At 48.2% G+C, this 23,587-nt stretch overlaps 1 protein-coding gene across 5 annotated transcripts in view; it reads right to left on the bottom strand.

The window, feature by feature from the left end:
* CDK5RAP2 (CDK5 regulatory subunit associated protein 2) overlaps positions 1-23,587 on the bottom strand; it is a 174,806-nt gene that overhangs the window by 96,921 nt on the left and 54,298 nt on the right. For all 5 annotated transcript variants that reach the window (XR_011484910.1, XM_020905641.2, XM_070459194.1 and 2 more), the window contains one exon: positions 18,460-18,678. Coding sequence is in view for 4 of the 5 variants with exons in the window: in XM_020905641.2 (XP_020761300.2) it covers positions 18,460-18,678 (219 nt within the window). In the remaining variant the exon portion in view is untranslated. The remainder of the gene's footprint in view (positions 1-18,459; positions 18,679-23,587) is intronic.

The raw sequence follows: 23,587 nt of genomic DNA, 5'->3' as shown, positions 1-23,587 counted from the left end.
CCGATTCTACAGATTCTGAGTTCATTCGAACTTCCCTTCCTTTATTCACACACACACTCGCTCACACGCAGCACTGGCCACAGAAGTAAAGACGGGTGTTTATGTGGGTATACATTTTGTGTGGGTGAGCGCTAAGTCACTTCTGTCATGTCCGACTCTGTGACCCCATGGACTTCTGTATGAACAGAAGTAAATACAGATAAGTATATGCCTGTATATATTTAGTATGCATATAGAAATACATGTGAACATACATTTCAAACTGTCTACCGCCAAGGCCTAGTAGTAATGATGACACCCGTCATTCAGACCTTGGTTCCTAAATACAATTCTCGAATAAAAGAAACCAGAGATCCTTAAAGAAAGAAGTTGATTCCAGAACTGGAGAATACAAGAGTCCAGGACATCTTGTGACCCTAACAAGTGTGAAAGTGTTCAGGAAATGTTAAAGACACAGGAATCAATCTGAAGGAGTTCCTCAAAGCCAAACCTGAGTCAATCTGAACAAGAAAAGAAATCGTGATAATAATGGCTTATCAACCTATAGAATAAGTTCAAACGAGTATAAACAGCTGAATAATAAAAAACTGCAGAAGGGACAGCAGCTTCTTACAGGAGAATTACAGCTAATAAGTGCAGAAGGAATGATGGAAAATCACCAGTAAGCAAACACCAGGGTAGTAACTGTTGTCGGTACGAATCATCAGTAAGATTCTTAAAAGTATGATTAAAAACAAGACCCTTACACAGTCTCAAAGCATTTCCCCCAAAATACTATCACAAATGGAGAACAGTAACATGACTGTGGAGAAATCCAGGAGACCCCCACCGTAGCCAAGGGACCACCGCTAACCTCACCAGAACAAACTGACATCACGCACCTGGCTCATCTGTGCTATTCTGACCAAAAACATGTAACCTCAACCTGTTCATGACAGAAACGTCGAACAGGCCCAGACTGAAGGACAGTAACAAAATACCTGATCGGTGCTCTTCAAAGGAGTCGAGGTCACAGAGGACAACGGCTGAGCAACTGTCCTAGATTAGATGAGACAAGGAAGAGGAGATAATTAAGGGGAACGTGGATCCTGGACCAGAAAGGGGGCGTTAGTGAGAACTGGCAACATTCAAACGCAAGCTGCACGTAACAGGCTTGCATCAGTGTTTATGTCCTGGTTCTGATGACAGTCCTACAGTCATGGAGAACATTAACACTGGGGAAGCAGACAAAGGATATACAGGAACGCTGCGATTAATACTATTTCACATCTGTCCTCTACATCTAAAATTATCCCAAAATAAAACCTTTAAAGGGGAGACTTATCAATGCAATGTCTTGATCATGATTTGAACAAACTGTTTAAAACAGTTCTTAAATTAGGGAAATCTGAACATTAATTGGCTATTTGATACTATTAAGAATTAAACTTTTTGAAGTGAAAATATTTTTGGTTTTGTTTTTGGAAAAAAAAATACTGAAAATCTGATGAAAGAATATGCCTGGGAATTGCTTAAAACACTTGAGTATTGAAAAAGAGAGGGAGATGGGAGGAAGGCACAGATAAAGGAAGGTTGGCTAAGAGTTCATGAGCGCTGAGCTGAGCGACAAGCACCAGAGGATCAGTGTACTATTCTCGCTCCTCTTCTGTGTATTTGAGCTTTTCTTTAATAAGTACCTTTGTTAAAGCAATGTTTAAAAACCCAAAAGACATACCAAAATGCATGATTATAGATGATTTTTTTAAATTATTTTTTCTCAATTTTTAAAATGTTTTATACTAAGTATAGACTACATTCATAATGGGGGATAAAGTAAACACTTTTAAAGTAACATTTTTTAAAAACAGAAACCACTTTAAAAATTAAATGTTAATTTTTTTTTCCTTAGGCACACAGATGACAAGGTTGTCCTGAACCTTTAATCCAAAACAAGCAGGCCAAGAACCTATCATGGATTATAGATGTAAACAGAAATTCAACTCTAGAGAAAGAAGATTTCTATTGTACAAATAATACTAAAGCAACAGTAACAGAATTATAAAGTTAAAGAAAAACATTCTCCCACAATAGTTGTGCCAACAAATTAAACTGTTTCCCCACTGCAGACATTTCTGGAGTCACAATTTTTAGACAATTTTAACTTTGGCTTTTTTTCCCATTTTACTTTATTCCACTACATCACAAGCTACAAAGAGCACACAATGATACATGAAGAAAAAAAAATCTCAAAAATTGAGAAGTTTAAGAGTATAATGTCCAGTGAATATTAAAAAAAAAAAAAGACAAAAAAGAGCGAGGTCCACAGCATGTGGCGCCTGAGCTTACAACTCGGCTCTCGAGCTCCGAATCCAGGGGAAAGGCAAGCTGAGGTCGGGTGGGTGGAGGGAGTCTCGGGAGCGAGGATGTATGTGCACTGGTGGCTGGCTCACGCTGTGCAGCGGAAATCAACGGAGCACTGCAAAGCAGGCGTCCTCCAACGAAAAACCTAAAAAAGAATCGCCCACAGAGCGCACACACAAGCGTGCGCACACACACACTTACACGCTCACAGACACCAGACAGGCCACCAGGCAAAGTCCATGTGACTTACTGCTGCTGCCAGAGCGCAGGCGGATGACGACTGCTTCGTGGTCACCTGCCGTCCTGCGTGCTCAGCGAGCTGTCCCAATCAGGGTGAGAAGGTGCACGGGGCAGGGGCGGGGGGAGCCCTGGCTGGTGAGCCGGAGCGCGAGGGGGCCCCGGAACCGCCCACGTCCGGGACCAGCCACAGCTGGTTCCACTGGTAAGAAAAGCTACAGCGTGTGGAGTCCCAGGAACCCACGTGACCTGCACAACCCACGGCGGCCTCCACGTCTCTGTTGCCTCTCTGACCTCCTCTCCTCCTGCTCCCCCCTTACTGTTCTGTCCCGGCAGCCCCGGCTTTCTTGCCGTCTCTCTTACATACCACCTAAATTCCCAGCCCAAGACTCGTCTGCTTGCACCTCTCTCTGTCTGGAGAATCCCCCGAGGCTGCTCCCCTACTTCCATCGAGTCGGAGCTCACATGTCACTTCTATTCCAGTCTCCCAGCCCATCCTGCCTAAAATAAGCCCCACGAGTCCCACCACAGCCTCACTCCCCAAATCTCTTCCTTTCTCGATTCTTCCTCATAGTATCTGCTAACACAGCATTTAATTATGCTTATGTTCTGTTACAGTCTCCTGCACCAGAACGTAAGCTCCATGAGGGCAGGAATCTCTGTATATGTTGTTTCCTGTTGTATCTCCAGCACCTAGAATGGCACCGTGGCAGATTTAAGACAGCCGTAAATTCTTTGACCTCTGTCTTGCCGCTTGCACGGCTCACTGAACCCAGGGCAGATAAGGCGCGCCTGGGAAAGCTGGAAGACTCAGGATCCACAGGGACTGCAGACATGTTTGTTCTCTCCAGGCGGCAGCAGCCAGGAGTCTTCAAAGACTACGGATACACCACGACAGGACAAAGGCGGCCCGTGGCCAAGTGGGCACGCAGGCGCAGTGCAGCCAAGGTCAGCAATGCCGCTGTTTACAGAGCAAGAGAGGCCGTGAGAGGGGGGCAGGGAGGCTGGCTGACGCTGGGCTAGTGTTCATCTCTCCACACCTTCCCCGAAAGGTGCGGAGTCTGTCGCCTCCTATTAAGTCTGGGACGCGGGGTGACTAGCAGGACCAGAGGAACATGGCAGAAGTCACACTAAGCCAGGTTCCGGGTCCAGGCTTTAAGGCTTTAAGAGACTGGCAGCTTCCACCTCGAGCCTCTCGGAATTATGAATCACCATCCCAAACGCGTGACTGCCTTCATGCTGCCACGCTGCGGAGCCACACACAGTTAGTCCAGTTGACAATCCCAGCGGCTCAGCTTTCCGGCCATCCTCCAAGAAGGCAGCAGGGGTGTGAATGAAGCGTCGGGGACCCTCCAGGCCAGCCCGTCCACCAGCTAGATGCCACGGGGGACCTGGGCCGTGGAGAGCAGAAAATCACCCCGTAAGCCCCGCCCAAACCCTCAACCCACAAAACCACGAAATAGGATCAAATGATGATGTCTTAAGACACCAAGTTTAGGGATAATTTGTTACGGAGCAACAGAGAACCAAAACAGCGCTCATTAAGTATCTGCTGGATGACTAAATAAATGAATGAAGCAGATGGGATTCTTCCCATTTTATTAATGAGCAAACCAGTCCATTAAAGCAACTCACTCCACAGTCACTACGGGACAGCACCTATCTGACTCCAAGCCTCTCAGTTCACTTCCACACAAGGACGAGGGTTGGGATTTCTTCGGTATCAGCACTAATGCCATGATTCCAACCCACTCAAATGGTCATCTGACATTTGCTTTCAAAGAAACGTCCCCCTGAAAACTGCTGAGAAAGGGACCATAAAATCTTCTGTTAAGCCACTGAGGTACATCTTTAAATTCACAATAAACTTGCCTGCCTTCCTAGAAAGACCCTATCTAGTTTTTTTCATTTTAGAATATGTATGTTTATGGCTAGGTAGAAAGAACACACTGCTCACGTGCATAGCGATCACAGGCTCACTTACACCATTTCCCAGATCCGCTCCCCGCTTGTAAAACACTTATCAGACCCGCATTTGGATATCTGGTCACATTTCTGTGTATATGTCCGGCGATCATTTATTCCATTCTCTAGCTCTTTTTTTTAAATTCAGCTACCTAGGTTAACAACTTCTCACCTGTTTTAAGTGATAAAAGCTACTAATATGCTGTTGCTGTTCTCCCTCAAAGAGCTGACCACACGAAAATGACCCACCTGTTCCGGGATCCCACAAAGGACAGTTTTGTCACACCTCCAGATTGAGGGGTTCTTAACTGACTGCCACTAAAGGGCCCCCGTGAGTCCACAGAAATGTTGCATCTGTTTTTCAGGGTACAGCACCCTCAGCACATATCAGGAGCTCAAGGAAAGTCAGAGCATCAATGAGCACAAACATTGGTAACAGATACTATTTATCAAGGCCAAGGCATTTATTTCTTCATAAAACATCTCTAACCCTGAAGACTGCCTACACAGTAAGTATTATTAGTCCTGTGTTTACAAAGAGGAGACTAGGGCTTGTGCAGATTGAGAGACTTTCACAGAGCTTTATAACAAGTAAGTTCCGGTACCGAAATTCAAACCCAAGTCAGTCTGACTCCAAGCTCTGTGCTCTTCCAACTCAACTGCACTACTGCTAAAGCCAAAGAAAGCAGAAAAGTGCCCTGTGACACAGGCTTCCACTGGGCAGTAATCCACTCCTGGGGCTCACGTTATAGCTTCGCAAGCACTCGGGGTGGATGGAATAAGCCAGCCTGAGACACGGCTGCCCCCTGCCCCTGAGTAATGAACGAGGCAGGACCAAGGATCTTGGACCTCATATGCAGCGCAGTCGGAGAAGGCTCGAAGTCAAAGCACCACTGCAGGAAGGGGGAGAAGGTGTGCGGAGGTGGCCTTGAGGAGGAGCAGCTGCCATGGCAACAGAGAGCCGGCCCTCGGGCTCCCGGGCTCGGCCCCAGCAGAGTTACAATCAATGTTTAGGGGAGGCATGGAGACGGCATGTCTCGCCCGAGCAAAACAATCAGAACTGAAAATTGATAAACTTGGGTGGTTTCCCCAAACCTCCTTCAATATTCCTGGGCTGTGAAGACAGGCAGACCTAGCCTTGAATCCTGGCTCTACTGCTAACTAGTATTGTGCGGCCAGAGATAGAGAGCATGAATCTCTGTGAGTGTTGTCTTTCCAGTAAATGGAGATGTTCATATAGATTCCTAGCATCCCTAACGGAGAGGCGGGTGCCCAGCACAGAAGCAGATGCCCCGGAAGTGATCCTGTGTCACCTCCGCCTCTCTCCACACCGGCCCCTCCAGGCTGACCTCTCCTCCCAGGCTTCCTCGTGTGGGCCCAGCAACCCCACCCAAGGAGCAGCTCGCCCCGCTCCCCCCACACATACCTCCCCCTGGCACAGGAAACCTGGGCCTGAAGCCCAGCTCATCCTCCACACGGAACCCCTGAGAGATGAGCAGGGCAGACTGGGTACCTTTACATGGCCACCCAGCACCCAAGTCCAGCCCCGCCACCCGCCCTACCCACCTCCCACCCCCGAGATCTCAAAGCTGCTGAACCTAAGAAATAATCGCAGAGTGAAATGCAAAGAACAAGTCTGGACAATCTCAGACCCACAGCAGGTCTCTAACAAAGCTGAGGGCCAGCGGGGGGGGGGTGGGGGGGGTGGGTGTGTGTGTGTGTTTGGGGGGGGGTGGTGAGCAGTGGGGATACGCAGGAGTGGCAGAAGTGGAAAAACAAGATGACTGAGCAAGTGAGGACGTCGGGCCACCCAGCCAGGCCCAGGGCCAGCTAAGCCAGCAACAGGAAAGCCACAGGATCTGAAACCTGGGCTTTTAACTGAGGGTACAGTAACCCAGCCGTGAGCAAAGCACAGCCCCATGAAGAACCTGGACTCTGATTAACCGGAAGGGCCCCTCCTCCTTCCTGGAGGAGGCGGTAAAATGGGGCAGGCTGAAGCTGAAGCAGTCAGGGCAGAGAGAGAACGACCCCCGACTCCTCCCACAGCTCAGGCCCTCACCCCCCGGCGCAGCACACTGCCTTCAGCCATGGCCCCCGTCTGCTCAACTGCAGCCACTGTCTACGTGCCCTCCGGACTCTGGTTCACCCACCAAAACACACGCCCTCCTTTGATCCTCACACCTCTGCCCTGAACCTTCGGCAGCTCCGAGTGAACTGCAGGACGAAGCTGCCCTAACAAGCAGTCGCTCCGGGCTCCCTTCGGGGGGCTCCCTCCTGGCTTTATCTCACCCAACTGCTCCATCGGCACTCCAGGCCCCCGCCTGTCTCCATCCATCGCCCCCACCAGGAAACAAAAGCATAAAAACCTCCCCAGTTCTGGCTGGAGACAGCGCGCTTACCTGACAAGGGCCAATCCCAGGGCCACCCCTTCCACAAAGCCCTCCGATTCCTCTGGCCCTCTGCAATCGTCCTCCCAAAATCCTACCCACCACTTTTTCCTACGAACCCCCACGGCCCTCTGGACAGCACTGGGCACTTGACATCCATCACACCTCCTCCCATCCTCACAGCAGCCAGACTGCAAAGCAGAGGCTCTGACAACACCCATTCCACCAGCCAGGAAACTGCAGTTCAGAGAGCTCCAGCAATTTAGCCAGAGGAGAAAAGGGGCGGAATTCAGATTCAAAACCAGGTTCATCTGTGTCCTCTTCACTAAACAAGTGGTTCTTCAAACTGAGCTCGCGAACAAAGTCCTCGGATGAGCAGTGCCCCAGCCTGGCCGGCTGTCCGCGCCAAGTAACTGCACGCTCCCGGGCACCCCTCCACAAAGTGAGTCAGCTGGCTGGAGGAAAGCATGGAAGTTCATAATGGGTTTTAACGCAGGAATCTGCAGATACATCTGTCTATCTGCTTCTAAACAAAGAGACGAGGGGAAAAAGTTTGAAGACCCCCACCCTACACCAGACCGCCACTCTTCACAATGAGTGGCCCCAGCAAGCCTTCACGACGCCATCAGCAGAGCGGCCTCAATTTCCATCCACATGGGCCACACCCCTCAACATGAAGATTCCCAGCACCGAGCCGAGCACTACCTTTGCATATCAGAGGATCTCTTAGAGCAGGTGTTTTTTTTTAAAGTGGATTATATGAAAAATAAAATATTCCTATAATCTTAGAATCACATCAGAAATGAAAAGGCAGGCCCTCACACTTCCTTCGCCAGGCAGCTAGTTTGTTTTATCTCCAGCCAGATGGAGAATGAGAAGGTTCTCATCCATCAAATTTCCATCTTATCAGGAGGCTTCACTGTGAGAAAGCTTGTCAGTGGTTACCTTTAAACATACAAAGGAAACTTCGCTAAAATCTTAATGAGGTAGAGAAACTCAGTGATGTAAGAACTTCCAGAAAGAGCAGAAGATACTGGTGCTCCCATCACACTCTGTGGAGCCTCGTGGCTCCTGGGACTGAGGCAGGAGGCGGGCGTGGGGGGAGAGAGGGGCTACCCGGCTTCTTACCGCGACTCACCCTGAGCAGCCCTGCCTTTACGTGTTTTCTCTCCAGAAGCGTTATTCAGACAAAGAATGAGTGAAGTGAAGTCGCTCAGTCGTGCCTGACTCTTTGCTCCCCCATGGACTGTAGCCTACCAGGCTCCTCCATCCATGGACTTTTCCAGGCAAGAATACTGGAGTGGTTGCCATTTCCTTCTCCAGGGAATCTTCCCGACTGAGGGATCGAACCTGGGTCTCCCGCATTGCAGGCAGACGCTTTACTGTCTGAGCCGCCAGGGAGGACGAACAAAGAATTCATACGCTCAAAAAATAAACGGAGACCACTGAGATGAGACAGTCCACGCCAGAGAGACCAGTCCCCACGCGAGCGGCGTGATTCTGAGCAGGGGGCTCCGTGTGGCTTCACTGGGGAGCCGGGGGCGGACACACGGACAAAGGCGGGGACTCGCAGACTGCACAGGGGTCGGGGGGCACCCCTCGGGGTGTCGGCACCAGGCCAGGCACCACCATCTCTAAACCTCACCCCAGCGATGCAACGGGGCACACCCAGCCTCCCCCCAGCCCCTCCCGCGCCCCGAGCCGGGCTCATTCCAGACACCGCCAGCCTCGACCCGGCCTTCCCTCTACCGGAAACCCACGCCCACCCCGGCCTCCAGGCACTCAGGGGCTTGTCCTTCGGGCCTCAGCTCACACCCACGTCCTCTGTGAGGCCTCCCCTCCCCTCCTCTCTCAGCAGATCCCTCCTCCGTGCTCCCAAAGCTCTCGGGCCAGCCCTCCATGAGCACTCATCACGCTCGACTTTAATCAGCTCTTGTCTGTGTTTCCGCTGTATTTCTCTACTAGATTCCTTCAGAGACTGCGTCTGTCTTGATTCAGTCCTGTCTTCTCAGTGCCCAGGACAGGGCCTGGCACAAAAATTATACAAGGAAAGCCAGAGATAAAGGAAAGTCTCTCTGTCTGCGCCCCAGAAAGACGACAGCAATTCCCGATGAGACGTGATGGAGACGGCCTTCAAAGCCAGCAGCCCCACGTGGGCCACACACACCCCAGGGTCTGTACTGAAAAGGGTTCTGACACCCCCCGGCAGAGAAATCAGTGGGTTGGAAGGAATGCACCAGCACTCTCTCCAGAGGAGAGGTAACTGCTGATCAAAGAAGGAATGTATGGCTTTGTTGCCTTGACTGGTGAAAGGGCAGACCACACTTATTAGCCAGCAGGATCTGGCAGAGTCTCGGGGGCCGAGCTTTGTCACCCCAAGTCCTGAGCCAGCACCTGCCACACACTTAAAAGGCAGCAAAAGAGGAGGGAAGAGAAGGAACCTAAGTGCTGAGCATCGCCCTCTGTGTGTCGGGAACCACAGCAGGCATTTTCTCCTGCCCTACATTTTTTATCCATTATTTAATTCCAGATTAGACGTCACCAACCCTATTTTAGGGGAGTAAACGTAAGTTTACAAGAATTAAGTAATTGACTTAGAAGCTTAGACTTAAGCTTAAGCACCTACTGATGCTGAGATTCCAACCTGAGTTTGCCACCATTTCCCCCGTGTCCCAAAGACATGCATCAAACTGCTACATGTCTAGCACCCAAGACCATCAACAGAACAGTTACTACTTACTAATCACTGGTGATGTGCCAGGTGTTAGGCTAAGTGCTGTACCTTTTCTCAAAGAACCCTCACAACTAATGCCTGGTTTTCTAACAAGAAATGGACATCATGGTCTGCAGAGGCAAAGTAGCTGGTTCCCAGACCCACAGCTGCCAAGCAGTGGAGCCAGAGTTCAAATGGGGTCTGACTCCCAAGTCTCTGCATTCTGCCTCTCTTATGAGGAGCTGGGATTTGCAAAGACTAAACTTCTCTCACACAGGTCATTAAAACTGCACATCCAACAAGGACACTGATTCAAAATCTTCACACCTGTCCTTAAAAAACAAAGGCTGGGGGTTGGTGGAAGAGGCGCTTTGACCCTTGGTGAAAGTCACTCCAGGAAATAGGGGAGGACAGACAAGGCTGGCGCGCTGCAGTCAGAGTCGGGCAGGACTTAGCAACTGAACAACAACAGATCAGACCACCTCAGGGCTGCAGTCTCAGCCCTGACCGAGCAGCCGACAGCCTACAGGCGCCGGCTCCACGCGCCGCTCTGGATGACAGCTCACCAGGAGACGTCCTGAGCGCTCACCTGCAGTCACCCATCCTCAGACACGCGAGGAGACCAGACAGGCTGAGGCTGAACTGCCCTGGAATCAAACCTGCCCCTGCCAAAGCACATGGGATCAGCCAGTTGGGTGACAGATACAACTTTAATTAGATTTTGGGGCTGTAGCCAGTAAACACATCGCCGCAGAGCTGAAGGCCCAGGTTTTGAAGCACACACTTGTCAGAGTAGCGGGTGACAGGTCTCATAACAGGCGAGAGCGTTACGAGACAGTCTGGGGAACAGGCTAAACCAACGTCTAATAACCGGGGTCCTCAGAAGAGAAGGAAAAGACTGTGACTTTCTCCTCTCCTCCCCCGACTCACCCGGAGCAGCACACAGCACGCCTGAACCAGAGACAGCAAATGTGAAACCAAGAGTTACCTCTGTTGTCCTCCACTACATACACAGACACACACACGTGCACATACACAGAGACACACAGACACACAGACACACGCACACACATACATACACGACACATACACACGCACACATACACGCACATAAACACATGCACACACGCGCACACACATGCACATACACAGATGCACGCACACACACATACATACAGATGCACACGCACACACAGAGACACACAGACACACGCGCGCGCGCACACATACACATGCGCACATACACGCACATAAATACATGCACACACGCGCACATGCACACACATACAGACGCACGCACACACATACACATGCATACACGCACACGCACATACACGCACGCACATACACGCACACACATACACATGCACACACATAAACACACGCGCACACGCATGCACACACACAGGTGCACGCACGCACACACATACATACAGATGCACACGCACACACATGCGCACACACACAGAGACACACAGACACACACACACATACACACGCACACATACACACATGCAATAAACACATGCACACACGTGCGCGCGCACACATACACACAGACGCACGCACACATGCATACACACACGCACATAAACATGCACACGCGCGCGCATGCACACACATACGTGCGCACACGTGCACATACGCGCGCGCACACACACACAGAAGCACCTTCAGTCTCCATAGCCAAACGAGGTTATCAAAGCCAGAGATGTGAGAGCAAGGCTGTGAGAGACCAGGCAGCAATCCTGTTAGAACACAGAAAAGGTCAAAGTGTTGGTCACTCAGTCATGTCTGACTCTTGTGACCCCAGGGACTGAAGCCCGCCAGGCTCCTCTGTCCATGGGATTCTCCAGGCAAGAACACTGGAGCGGGTAGCCATTCCCTTCTCCAGGGGATCTTCCCAACCCAGGGATCAAACCCTGGTCTCCCACACTGCAGTCAGATTCTTTACCATCTGAACCACCAGGGAAGCCCCAGACCACAGAAGCTAGGACATTTTAAACATCACAGTCAGAACATCGACTTGGGAATATCGGGGGTGGGGTCTGATTGTTTTTTGCAAAGGCCTCCTGAATTTCTTTAAAGAGTTATGGGTCCCTCTGCTGGTGAGGAAGTGTAATACAATCAAGGGGATCTATCTGTGAGACCCTCACTTTTTTACCTTGTTTTTTCTTTTTCGTGAACAGGACTCCCGAGGTAGAGGCTGAGCTTGGATTTCACTCGAGCCTACCAACAGTGCCCGCAGCACTGCAAATACTCAGCAACTGTCCCTTGAATAAACAAATGCGCAAACTGCAAATGACAACACATGCTGAGGTGCCCAGCACCGGGTCACTGCAATCACAGGCAATTTAAAAAAAGCAACAAACAATGAACTGACTCTCCCAGCCAAACGTCTTGGTGTTCACGCACCATCAGACACCGCGAATTCAGACGCCTCGGATCCAAGCTGCGTTTTCAGACAGGCACTGTCTCCCTCCAAAATGCTTAGGAGGGGCACAGTGAGGCGGCAGTACACGGTTTTGGCGCAAGCACAGGATGGTTCGATCACATCCAAGAGAGGCTGGCTCGACCCGCCCTTCTCGACAGGGGACCACCACAAAGGCTTCGAGTGAGAGATCGTCTCAAGACAGGGCTGCAGTATTATTTCCCACTGATTTTGTAATTCTTGTCCAAGAAATGAGAATAATGGGAAACAGCGAGACAGTCCCGGGGACTGAAATCCTAAATACTTACAAGCTTACCCGCCTTGGACGACACTGATCTGGCCCGGGGCAAACTGCTTTCATTGAATGGGGCATTGTCAAGGCTCCCATACTGCTCAGAGAACTCTATAAAAACCCACCAGAGGCAACACTTCCCTCGGGCCTCAGCACCAGCAAAGGCTGTCCCTTTATCTTAACGTCTTCATCTTTACAGACACTTTCCCTTTTTACTGTCACTGCCAGGAACTACCCACTGGACGTTAAGTCCCACCTCGAGCAGTGCGACCACGATCACAACAGGTATTTCTCCTGCCTCACCTGATTCCATTCCACTCGTCACCCTCATTTTTGTAACCTAATGCATTTAACTTTATGACTGTCCATAAACCTCTGAAAATGTTTCTGAAACACAGAAAGAAAAGACAAGTTTGAAAGCTTCAAATAACCCAGGTACAAGTTGGGTGGTCTTGAAAACAAATTATTGTGGTCCACTGAAAAGGTGAAATTGTATCAGTCTTCCTTTTTGCCAAAAGCACAGTATGCTTAACATAAATATTGACGGTCTGCCATAGCCTCAGCATAGTATCTTAGGCAAAGTCCTGAAACTAAAAAGAGCCCACAGTCCTGGATCCATGTCACATTATTTATCCTCTTCTATGTGACCATGATCAAGCCATTTAAATTCTGGTTTTAAAAAGCCATTTAAATTCTGAGACTCCGGTTAATCTGTAAAATGGGAATAACCTGTTCTATGTCCAATTGCATGGCTGTGAGCACCAAGGGAAAGATAGGCAGTCCTTTTATTAACTGCAAAGTACTCCAAAGAAATCCACACCTAAGAAATCATATTTGCTTTGTTTCTACCACTCTGATACCAATTTCCACTATCAAAAAGGATGTTGAAGATTGAGCTGAATGTGAACTGAGAAAAAGACCAATGTTTGAAACTGATTTTCTTTCTTTTTTATTGGAGTACTCCCAAGCGACTAAGCACACATCACCGCTTTACTCTTTTGTTAGTTTCTGCCCTAAAACAAGGTGAATCAGCTGTGAAAGTGAAGTGACAGCTGCTCAGTCGTGTCCGACTCTTTGTGACCCCGTGAACTGGAGTCCATGGGATTCTCCAGCCCAGAATACTGGAGTGGGTAGCAGTCCCTTCTCCCAGGGAGCTTCCCCACCCAGGGATCGAACCAGGTCTCCCGCATGGCAGGCGGATCCTTTACCAGCTGAGGCACCAGGGAAGCCCAAATACTAGAGTAGGTAGCCTTTCCCTTCTCCAGGGGACCTTCCCCACCCAGGGATCGAAGCCAGGTCTCCCGCACGGCACGCGGGTCCTATACCAGCTGAGGCACCAGGGAGGCCCGCATGATGCACGCCCCCTCCTTCGGAGCCTCCCCCACCTCCCCCCCACCTCCAGGTCATCACCGGGCACTGGCTGGGGCCCCTCGGCTGTGACAGCAGGTCCCCCCAGCTGTCTACTTGGGAACATGTTTTCTTACCACTGTTTTTCAGCTCTACTTGTGGGAGGCAGGGGAGGTCAAGTAAACGCTGATTATTCAAGAGTCTGGTGGGGAAGGCTTCGAATGTGCACCCGGACAGCCCAGAAGCCACACCTGAGCGGCCCACTGCAGGGGAGCAGGCTCCTTCTCTTTTCCCCTCCGCCCTGGCTTCTCGGAGCCGGCCTCTCAGGCCACGCGCCTCCTCTCATCTTCCTGTCTCCCGGCTCTCGGCAGCCAAGCCGTTCTCCAGACGTCCAGGACGAGGCTCTCTAAACTGCACCCCTGACCCTAACAATCCTCTCCTTAAGTCCCCCTCAAGGGGGGCCGCACTGCCTAGGGGTCCCGTCCACACCCCCAAACTGTGACAAGGCCCTCTCCAATCCGATCTCTCTCCAGGTTAAAGCACCATCCACTACCGCTCCAAACTCTTCTTCCGCCAAACACCACACTCTCTCACACCTGTGTACCTTCGTCTCCTGCACAAAACCCCCCTCTCCCGTGTCTACATCATAACCACCAACTCACACTTCAGAACTAGTTCACAGGTCCCTTTCCCTGGGACCCTTCTCTGGTCCTGCTCTATGCTCTCAAGGGTAGCTCTATCTCCTCTCGGGAGCCGTCCCCAGGCCGAGCAGAGGGCCTGCACAAAGCGTTCGGTGTGGCTGAATGCAGGAATGGAGTCCTTTCCTGTGCCAAGCCAGACACAGGGGCCACCAAAAGGCCTGGGTTTCTGTTTGTTTCAGTCCAAAAGCAACAGCAATAGCAGCTGCTGCGTGGGAGGCTCTAGTTAACGAAGAGCTTAGTTAACAGAACCAGCTGATAAGACACACGAGGCTGGTGGGCCACGCTCTACCTCTGCATGCATCCTTGCACCATAAGGTGAAGTCACCCCAGCACATCTCCCCAGGCCCTGAACAAGCCAGTGCCCCCAGGATCGGGTACGGAACACACTGATGAGACGGACACGGCCAATTCTTGGGATGAAGCCGGAAGTAGAGATGCTGCTGTGATACAATACATGCACCACAAAGAAAAAAACAGGGCCAGATTGTCTTGTAAGAAACAAGTAGGACTTAATGTAGCAAAGCAGCCGTGTCGCTGAGTCACAGGCTGCGCATCTGAGGAGAACACAGAGGCGCTGGCAACCAGGGCCCTGAGAGACAGCCGTGCTCTCTCCGGGAAAGTGCTGATCCCCTCCCAACACGGGGTTCTGGGGGAGGCCGCCAGTGACGGAGCACGAGCTCACACCTGCACGCACGCACTTCTGACGAAGAGCGAGCCTGTGACCCGAGCTGAACCTCTCGGCAGCTCACCCCTCGGGCCTCCTGGCCAGGGGGTGATGCGAGAGTCCTCCCTCTCTGGCAATAAACTGAGGAGTGACCACCCCACCAGGCCTGGCAGTGGGTCCAAGCGCTCGGAGCTGGAGCTAAGTGGACGCTAGAAACAGGAGCCAGCTCTCAAGACACAGACTCTGTCCTGGCAGAGCTCCTGTCAGCCCTGTCCTTCCAGGTGTTTAGTTATCCAAGGTGATACACTCCTTTTCCTGCTTAAGTTCCCTAAGGAACTGAGTTTCTGGCCCTGCAAAAAAAGAAAACCTGCCACCCAGAGTAGACTTTGATCCAATCCCTCCCTCTCCCCGTCATAAGCCCCTTCCACTTCCTGCCAAGCATTCCTTGCCTCCTTATGAAGATAGATGCATATTATTTAGAAATCTTCTTATCAACTGCAGTGCAAAATTCCTTTAGGAAGCATCAGGGTTTTCATGAATAAGTGAATTATGGAGCCAACAATGTGTAACAATACAAGGTCAATAACTTACAGCGTACCCCCCTTGATATACAGTTATACAGCCATTTCAAATGTTTACCAAGAGTAAGTTATAAGGTAAAGAAACAATTACATATTTTACAGGTTTGTGTGTGTGTGTGTGTGCACGCGCACGCACGCGCATGCCTATGTAGCCCCCAAATCCAATTTCTACTGAATAAACATTTTTATAATGATAGTGGGGAACAGAGGGGATAAACTAAACTAAGGGAGAAAAAAAATTATCCAACAGTGAAGGATATAAGAATTGATTATGAAAACTGACCTCTACAGAAGGACCCCTTCTGGCCAGTCTTTTCTTTACTCATCTATAAAGCCACATGACTCAAATCTCACACTGATTACTCAACTTGAGTGTCATCTCCTCCAAGAGCAAGGAATGTCCCCAACCCCTGCAATCTAATGTCTGATGACCTGAGGCGGACCTGATGTTATAATAACAAAAATAAAGTGCAGAATAAATGTAGTAAGCTTGAATCATCCTCAAACCATCCCCCCTAGCCCCTGTCCATGGAAGAACTGTCTTCCAGGGAAATTGGTCCCTGGTGCCAAAAGCTTGGGGACCGCTGTCCTAGGAAGTTTTCCTGACTACTCTCTGCCACAAGGATTTTCTGCACTGAATACATAAGCTGCATGAGTTAGCTCTGGGTTTTCCACTGCTTTGCATTTTGCCGTGTATAACAATTTCATCTCCCTTAAGAAAAAACTAAAACATTCAGAGGTCGTGCCACATATTTCCATGAGCATCTAGCCCAGATACATTTGCTGTTCAACAACACTGTATAAATACGAGAAAAAGGTTTTTTAATAACATGCAATAAACTGGTAGACTCCAATACTGCTGGTGACAGCATAAATTAATCCAGCCCTTTGAACAAGTAACTTGGCAGCGTGATTAACTAGTGTAAAATATTTGTATCATCTGGCCCAGTGATCTCACTCCTCAGATCCTTGGGATTTCAAGAAAACAATGCCTTACTGCCCAAAGATGTGTACTGCGGTATTACTGAAACGGGCAAACTATCCAAGAGAGCAGGAAATTATCAAGTAAATCATGTGAAACCTACTGATGAAGCGTAGGCAGCCTTCAGCAGGACTGCCCTCGAGCCTACACAACATGGGGAGATGGCCATGACAGAGAAAGGCTCAGGGGGCCGCTCGTGATAAAGCAGGTGACCAGACAACACGCAGTCTGATCCGACTGGGCCCCCACGCGGCAGTGCTGAAGGGTGATACTTTAGGAGGGCTGTGGAACTTCAGGCGACATTTTTTTTTATTTTCCTAAGTTTCTGTTATTGCTCTCTTGCTGCCTACTGAAATTTCTGTTAAAATAGGCAAACAGTGGTATTTCACTCCTCTTACTGGTGTCAGCATCTGGACTTCCAACTATGGATCCTGATGCCCCATCCCTGCTAAGGGCAGCCCCCAGAGGACCCTGGAGCCCTCCCATCCTCGACCTGCCCCAGGCCCCCGTGCAGGGAACTCACTGAACCCGACTGTCAGTGACCACTCAGCCTCCGAGCCCGCCCTGCCCGACTGCACCAAGGCCTGGCGTCCAGATGGGACTCTCGGGACACTGAAGGCGAAACATGACGAGCGTGTGCCCAGTCGTGTCCGACTCTGCGACCCCATGGGCTGTCCCCTGCTAGGCATCTCTGTCCGTGGAATCTTCCAGGCAAGAATAGTGGAGTGGGTTACCATGTCCTGCTCCAAGGATGCTGAATACTGAAGTTTAGATATGACAGGGATCACAACAGAAAACACGTGTTTGCCTCAACAGGCTGTCAGTTACAATGGCCAAAGACAAGGTCCAGCCCCAATTTCCATCCACAGTAAATGGATAAATAACCATAAACTCACACACTAGAGCAGTACACAGCAGTGAAAATAAACAAAACATGGCGATATAACACCAGGTGAATAAAGCGCTCAAAAAAAAAATAAATGTAATAGAAACTGTAAGAGATAATTTTTTCTACCAAATTCAGAGAGAATTTTTTTAAATACTAACACTCAATGCTAAATAGAGCAGTCTTTTAAAAAGATCACTCTCCTCTAGGGTGTGTGGTATAATCTTTCTGGAGAACAACTTTAATGTATCTATAAAATAGCAGTAAAAATATGCATAGTCTTTGACCGAGTAATTATGCCTCTATCAGGAAATAATCAGTTGATTAAGTATTTATGTACAACGATGCTTCTTGCAGCACTTGTTATAAAACAAAAAAGGTACGATGAACTATACAGCCTACAGTAAGGACAAGTTAAATAAGTTGTAGCGCATTCAAGCGATGAGCTACTGTGTTCACATATTTTCTAAAAAAAATGTTTCTCAAGAAAACTCATAATTGCCACACACCAAAACAGAAGAATAAAAAGCAAAACAGACACAGAAATGCATCTCAGGGACGTCCCTGGCGACCACGCGGTTAGGACTCTGCGCTTCCAATGCCGGGGGTTCGAGCTCACTCCCTGCCCAGAGAACTACGATCGCACATGCCGCATGGCCAGAAAACTTTAAAAATGCATTTTCCGCTCGATACTAATAATGTGCACGTGCGTGTCCGTGTCTGTGAGAGAGAGAGAGAGAGAATAAAAGGACCAGAACATCAAACAGTTAAGACCGGTCATTTCTAGGTGATGAGAAGATGAGTGAGACATTTTCTATTTTGGGGGTTTTTCTAAGTTTTCAGCGATGAATATCCATCTCCCTAAAACCAAAGCCAGCCACACAGCCCCCAGGCTTGCTGCCCCCATTCCAGAGGGCCAGCGGCGGTACTCACGTGGATGGCGTGGTCTCCCTTGCTCCTCTCTTGGCGGGCTGCCTCCAGCGCCTTCTGCAGCCTCTCCCGTTCCTGCTGCAGGCCGCTCAGCTCATGGGCGACCTTCTTCATGCTTCTACGCAGTCTGTGGTTCTCTGCGCTCTTGCTGAGGTTTTCTGAGTGCAGCTCAGCCAAAAGGGCTGCCTTTTCGAGCAGAGCAGCCTCGTAATCTTCAGACCCCTAGAAGCAGAGGAAGGGGGGGAGCTGGGCTGACTGTCACAGCTCAGTGAACAAACCAAGGCACAGGTGCTCCTCGGCCGCCCTCAGGGCCGGCGGGTGGGGGCGTGGAAACTAACAGAAACAACATTCAGGACCCAAAGAAAAATTATACGAAGGTTTTGAAATAACACAGGGTATTCTTTATGTTATGATGTTGATATTGGGGGGGAAAGGCTACAGTTGTTGTGTAAAAGAACTTTTTTTTTAAGATGATAAAGAAAAGCACAAATGTCAGTACTCTCTTCGGTGGGGTGAGATCACATGATTTTTTTTTTCCTTCTCTGTATTTTCAAATATAGGGTTAGTGAGCATGTTATTTCTATAATAGCTTAAACAATTGTTATTTTTAGAAGATAGAAGATAAAGGGTTTTGTTTAAAAGGCAGAGATGGAGTCCAGCACGAGCACTGCCCATCTGTGAGGGCGGTTGCAGCCCAGAGCCACCCAGAGAAAGAGGAACGGCCGGTCGGGGAACTGACCGCCACCGCAGGAGGCTGTAACTTCAGCAGAGTCAGATGTCTGAACGCGTCAGAAACAGGTGCATTTCATTAATACAGTTCAGCAGAGAAAAGAAGTACGTGACTATCAAGCATACGAAAAAATGTCATAATGCACCAATAATCCAAAAGAGCAAATTAAAAACGAGATTTCAAATAACAAGGGAGACTGTTTTAATGAGAATACCCAGTGCTGGCGAGCTCATTGGGAAATGACACAATTATCAATCACCTCTCCAGAACTGGCCAAGCATCCAGAAGCCAAGAAATACACTGACCGGAGTGTACGCTGACAGAACCCCCTGTGGACAGATTACAGACATCAAGTATGTGCACAACGTGCAAACAGGTTCACAGCCATCCCCGTAATTCCATTCCCAGGACTCAGTCTCAGGAGAAGAATTCAAAATATAAGGGGGAAAACTTTATATACAGTCATTCATCACAGAATTACATAGAACAATAAAAAATAAACAACCTAAGCATGCAAGAATACGAAAAAGAATAAAATATGACAAAGCCACATGATAAAATCTTAAAACCATTATTTACAAAGAGCTGATAATATGTGAAGCAACACTCAGAACTGGACATGGAACGACAGACTGGATCCTAACAGGAAAAGGAGTACGTCAACGCTGGATACTGTCACCCTGCTTATTTAACTTATATGCAGAGTACCTCATGAGAAACACTGGGCTGGATGAAGCACACGCAGGAATCAAGATTGCCGGGAGAAATATCAATAACCTCAGATATGCAGATGACACCACCCTTATGGCAGAAAGAGAAGAGGAACTAATGAGTCTCTTGATTAAAGTGAAAGAGGAGAGTGGAAAAGCTGGCTTAAAACTCAACATTCAAAAAGCAAAGATCATGGCATCAGTCCCATCAATCCATGGCAAACAGATGGGGAAATAATGGAAACAGTGACAGATTTTATTTTCTTGGGCTCCAAAATCACTGCAAATGGTGACTGCAGCCATGAAACTAAAAGACGCTTGCTCCTTGGAAGAAAAGCGATGACCAACCTAGACAGCATAATAAAAAGCCAACGATGGTCCATCTAGTCAAAGCTATGGTTTTTCCCAGTAGCCGTGTAAGGATGTGAGAGTTGGACTATAAAGGAGACCCAACCAGTCCATCCTAAAGGAAATCAGTCCTGAATATTCACTGGAAGCACTGATGCTGAAGCTGAAACACCAATCCTTTGACCACCTGATGCCAAGAACTGACTCACTGGAAAATACCCTGATGCTGGGAAAGATTCTGCCTCCTGAAGGCAGGAGGAGAAGCAGACGACAGAGAATGAGATGGTTGTATGCTATCACTGACTCAGTGGGCATGAGTTTGAGGAAGCTCCGGGAGCTGGTGATGAACAGGGAAGCCTGGCGTGCTGTAGCCGATGGGGTCGCAAAGAGTCAGACACAACTGAGCAAATGAACTGAACTGATAATATGTGAATATTTCTAAGTCATGATGTTATATAAAAAAGACAACCAGAAAATCAAACTGCAAAAGAGCTAAAAAATAAAAGCTATGCCAGAAGAAAACCAGGGAGGAGAATCATCAAAGTATTAATAGTGGTTGGGTGATTACCTGATTTCCCTTCTTTCCTTCTTTGTAATCTTCGGGGAAAAAATTATATACTACCCATAATAGAAGAAAATAAACTTCTTTTAAAATGTGTCTTTTGAATTAGTTTGAAGACAAGATTAAAAATTTTAGAGCAAGGGACACTTGAGCTGTCAAGGTCTCGACGCTGACTGTAGCACAAAGGGACCGGCCCCAGTTTCTGGGCCGTCCCAGGAAATCTACTTCTGCCTCCATCGACAGAAAAGCCCCAGGCGTTCAGAGCTGGGCTACAACCACAGTCGCTCTGGGGGTGCAGAGGCTCTGCTGACCGTGGGCCCCGACAGCCGGGCCACCTGATCCCACGCTTCCCCAGCTACCGTCAAGGACACGGCGCCTCGATAAGACAGAGGGAGGACACCGGTCAAGCGCCAAAGCGGGCCCTTGCAGAGGCTTCTGCTTCCAATTTCCTTTAAAGCTGAAATAAACAGAAGCAACGCGGAAACCTAGGTCACGTTCCACCCCACCCCAAAAAGTAACTGGGGCAATGCTTATTTGCCCCAAAAAAGACAATAAACAACGATTTGGGAAAATGCTCACCTTGAACAATTTTCATAGTTACTTTTTATTAAGCACTGATAACACATGAACGTCTAAACCAGGCACTTTTACATGTATTGTATCTCTGTCTCCCATACCAACCCTGGAGAAGGCAATGGCGCCCCACTCCAGCACTCTTGCCTGGAAAATCCCATGGACAGAGGAGCCTGGTAGGCTACAGTCCATGGGGTCGCGAAGAGTCAGACACGACTGAGAGACTTCACTTTCACTTTTCACTTTCATGCATTGGAGCAGGAAATGGCAACCCACTCCAGTGTTCTTGCCTGGAGAATCCCAGGGACGGTGGAGCCTGGTGGGCTGCCATCTACGGGGTCGCACAGAGTTGGACAGGACTGAAGCGACTTAGCAGCAGCAGTATACCAACCCTACAAAATACACATTATCATCCCTCTTTAAGTCACTGAGGCTCAGACTGTTAAATGACTGGCCTGTCTTCAGACCATAAGAGATTAAACCTGGGATTCAAATGACTCTAGAGCCTGTGCCCTTTCCAGGGCATTTTCCACTTTGCCCATTCCAGGGAAGATTCCAATTAACACCAATAAACTACAAAAAATTAAAAGAAGATGACTGAATTCAATGGGGGAAGACTAGAGATAAGAATACCAGTTCAGAGCTTGTTAAATATAGGACAGCAATGGTTGTTATTTAAATAAGAGATGTTAATAAAGTGATCAAAGTCCTGTGGGAAAACCATGTAAATAACAACACAAAGCCTCTTTAAAAAATCTATGTTCAAAGAACTCAAATTCATACAACTGATTCACTTCATAAAAATACTTGCCATGTTAATTTTCTCTTAGATGGCCCTTTGGAAAGCTTCTTTGGAGAGATTTTTTTTTTTTTTTTAACCTTCTCCTGCATGATACCCTGACTTCTGGATTCCATTTCATCACCCACGTGCCTAATGAACAGGTGGCAAACATTTGGCCCAGTGAGACATCAGAAACTAAAGCCCAAATAATATTAAACAAATTGTTCTCCACAGTGTAAAAATGATGAGTTCGCTAAAAAGAGGAGAAGGCCCAGAGTTCCAAGGCCAGTTCAGGCTGTGATGTTAGTTTCTCTAAAGTTTGTTACCTTACTTGTGAGACTGATTTCACAGGATTGCTGTAAAAGGTAAAAGATGATAACATACGGTCTCATTTCAGCTGGTGCAGGATAAATAAATCTAGGCCCCTTCTTCCATCACTTTCTCTACTGTCTTTCAATCAACAGATAATATGGAGAGTCTCCTCAAGCTAAAGGCTACGTGTATGTCATTAACAGAATCTGAAAACAGACCAAAGCAAACACTACTATATTTTTATGTCAGAACTACATCACCCAACTTAAGGATGAGTTGACGTTTACTGAGTTACTACCTGTGCCCAGATACACATTCTATTTAACCCTGGTAAGGATTAGGGGACCTAAGTATGACTATCTAGATTTTATGATGTGTAGGCAGACTGGAGAGTTCAAATACCTTCCCCAAGACTAGACAAGTAGGTGAAGCAGAGTCAGATGCAAGTTCATGTCCCACCCCACGTTCTTCCCAGTGAAAATAATATGATACATACAATGGACTATATGCAGCTGTTTAAAAAGACTGTATAAAAAGCACAGGCACACACACACATATGCACGCACTCACAAATGACTGATGTCAAACTGCTGAAATCTGAATGAGGACAACAGACTGCAACATTATCCTGGTTATGACACTGTACTATGGTCACACAAGACGCTCACTGCGGGAGAACTAGGTAAAGAGCAGACAGAAATTCACATATGAATCTACAATTATCTCAAAATATTGTTTTTTTAAAGATTGGCTAGATCCAAAAAAAAAAAATCAGGATTGGTTAGATCTATAAATACTGCTATGGCAAGAATGTTACATGAAAACAAAAGACTACAGAACAAAATACATAATGATGCTATTTAATTTTTCAAAGGTGATACATATATATATATGCTCTGAAAGAGTTAAGGTGTTAACAGTGAATATCTTCAGATGTGATTTTACTGGTGACTTTTATCAACCTCTTTCCACCCTTTTAAATATTTTATGGATTTCTTGTTGTTCAATTGTTCAAATGACTTCAGAGGTAGCACAGCCAGGCCGCACTGCAATCCTCAGAGTCACCCTGTGATTAGAATTCACATCTCTGCACTGTGGCCAGAATCCGAGAGTCT

Source organism: Odocoileus virginianus, chromosome 31 (genome assembly GCF_023699985.2).
Source record: "Odocoileus virginianus isolate 20LAN1187 ecotype Illinois chromosome 31, Ovbor_1.2, whole genome shotgun sequence".
Classification (NCBI taxonomy): domain Eukaryota; kingdom Metazoa; phylum Chordata; class Mammalia; order Artiodactyla; family Cervidae; genus Odocoileus; species Odocoileus virginianus.
The sequence above is the reverse complement of the archived record's forward strand: the minus strand, read 5'-3'. Positions and strand labels throughout refer to the sequence as shown.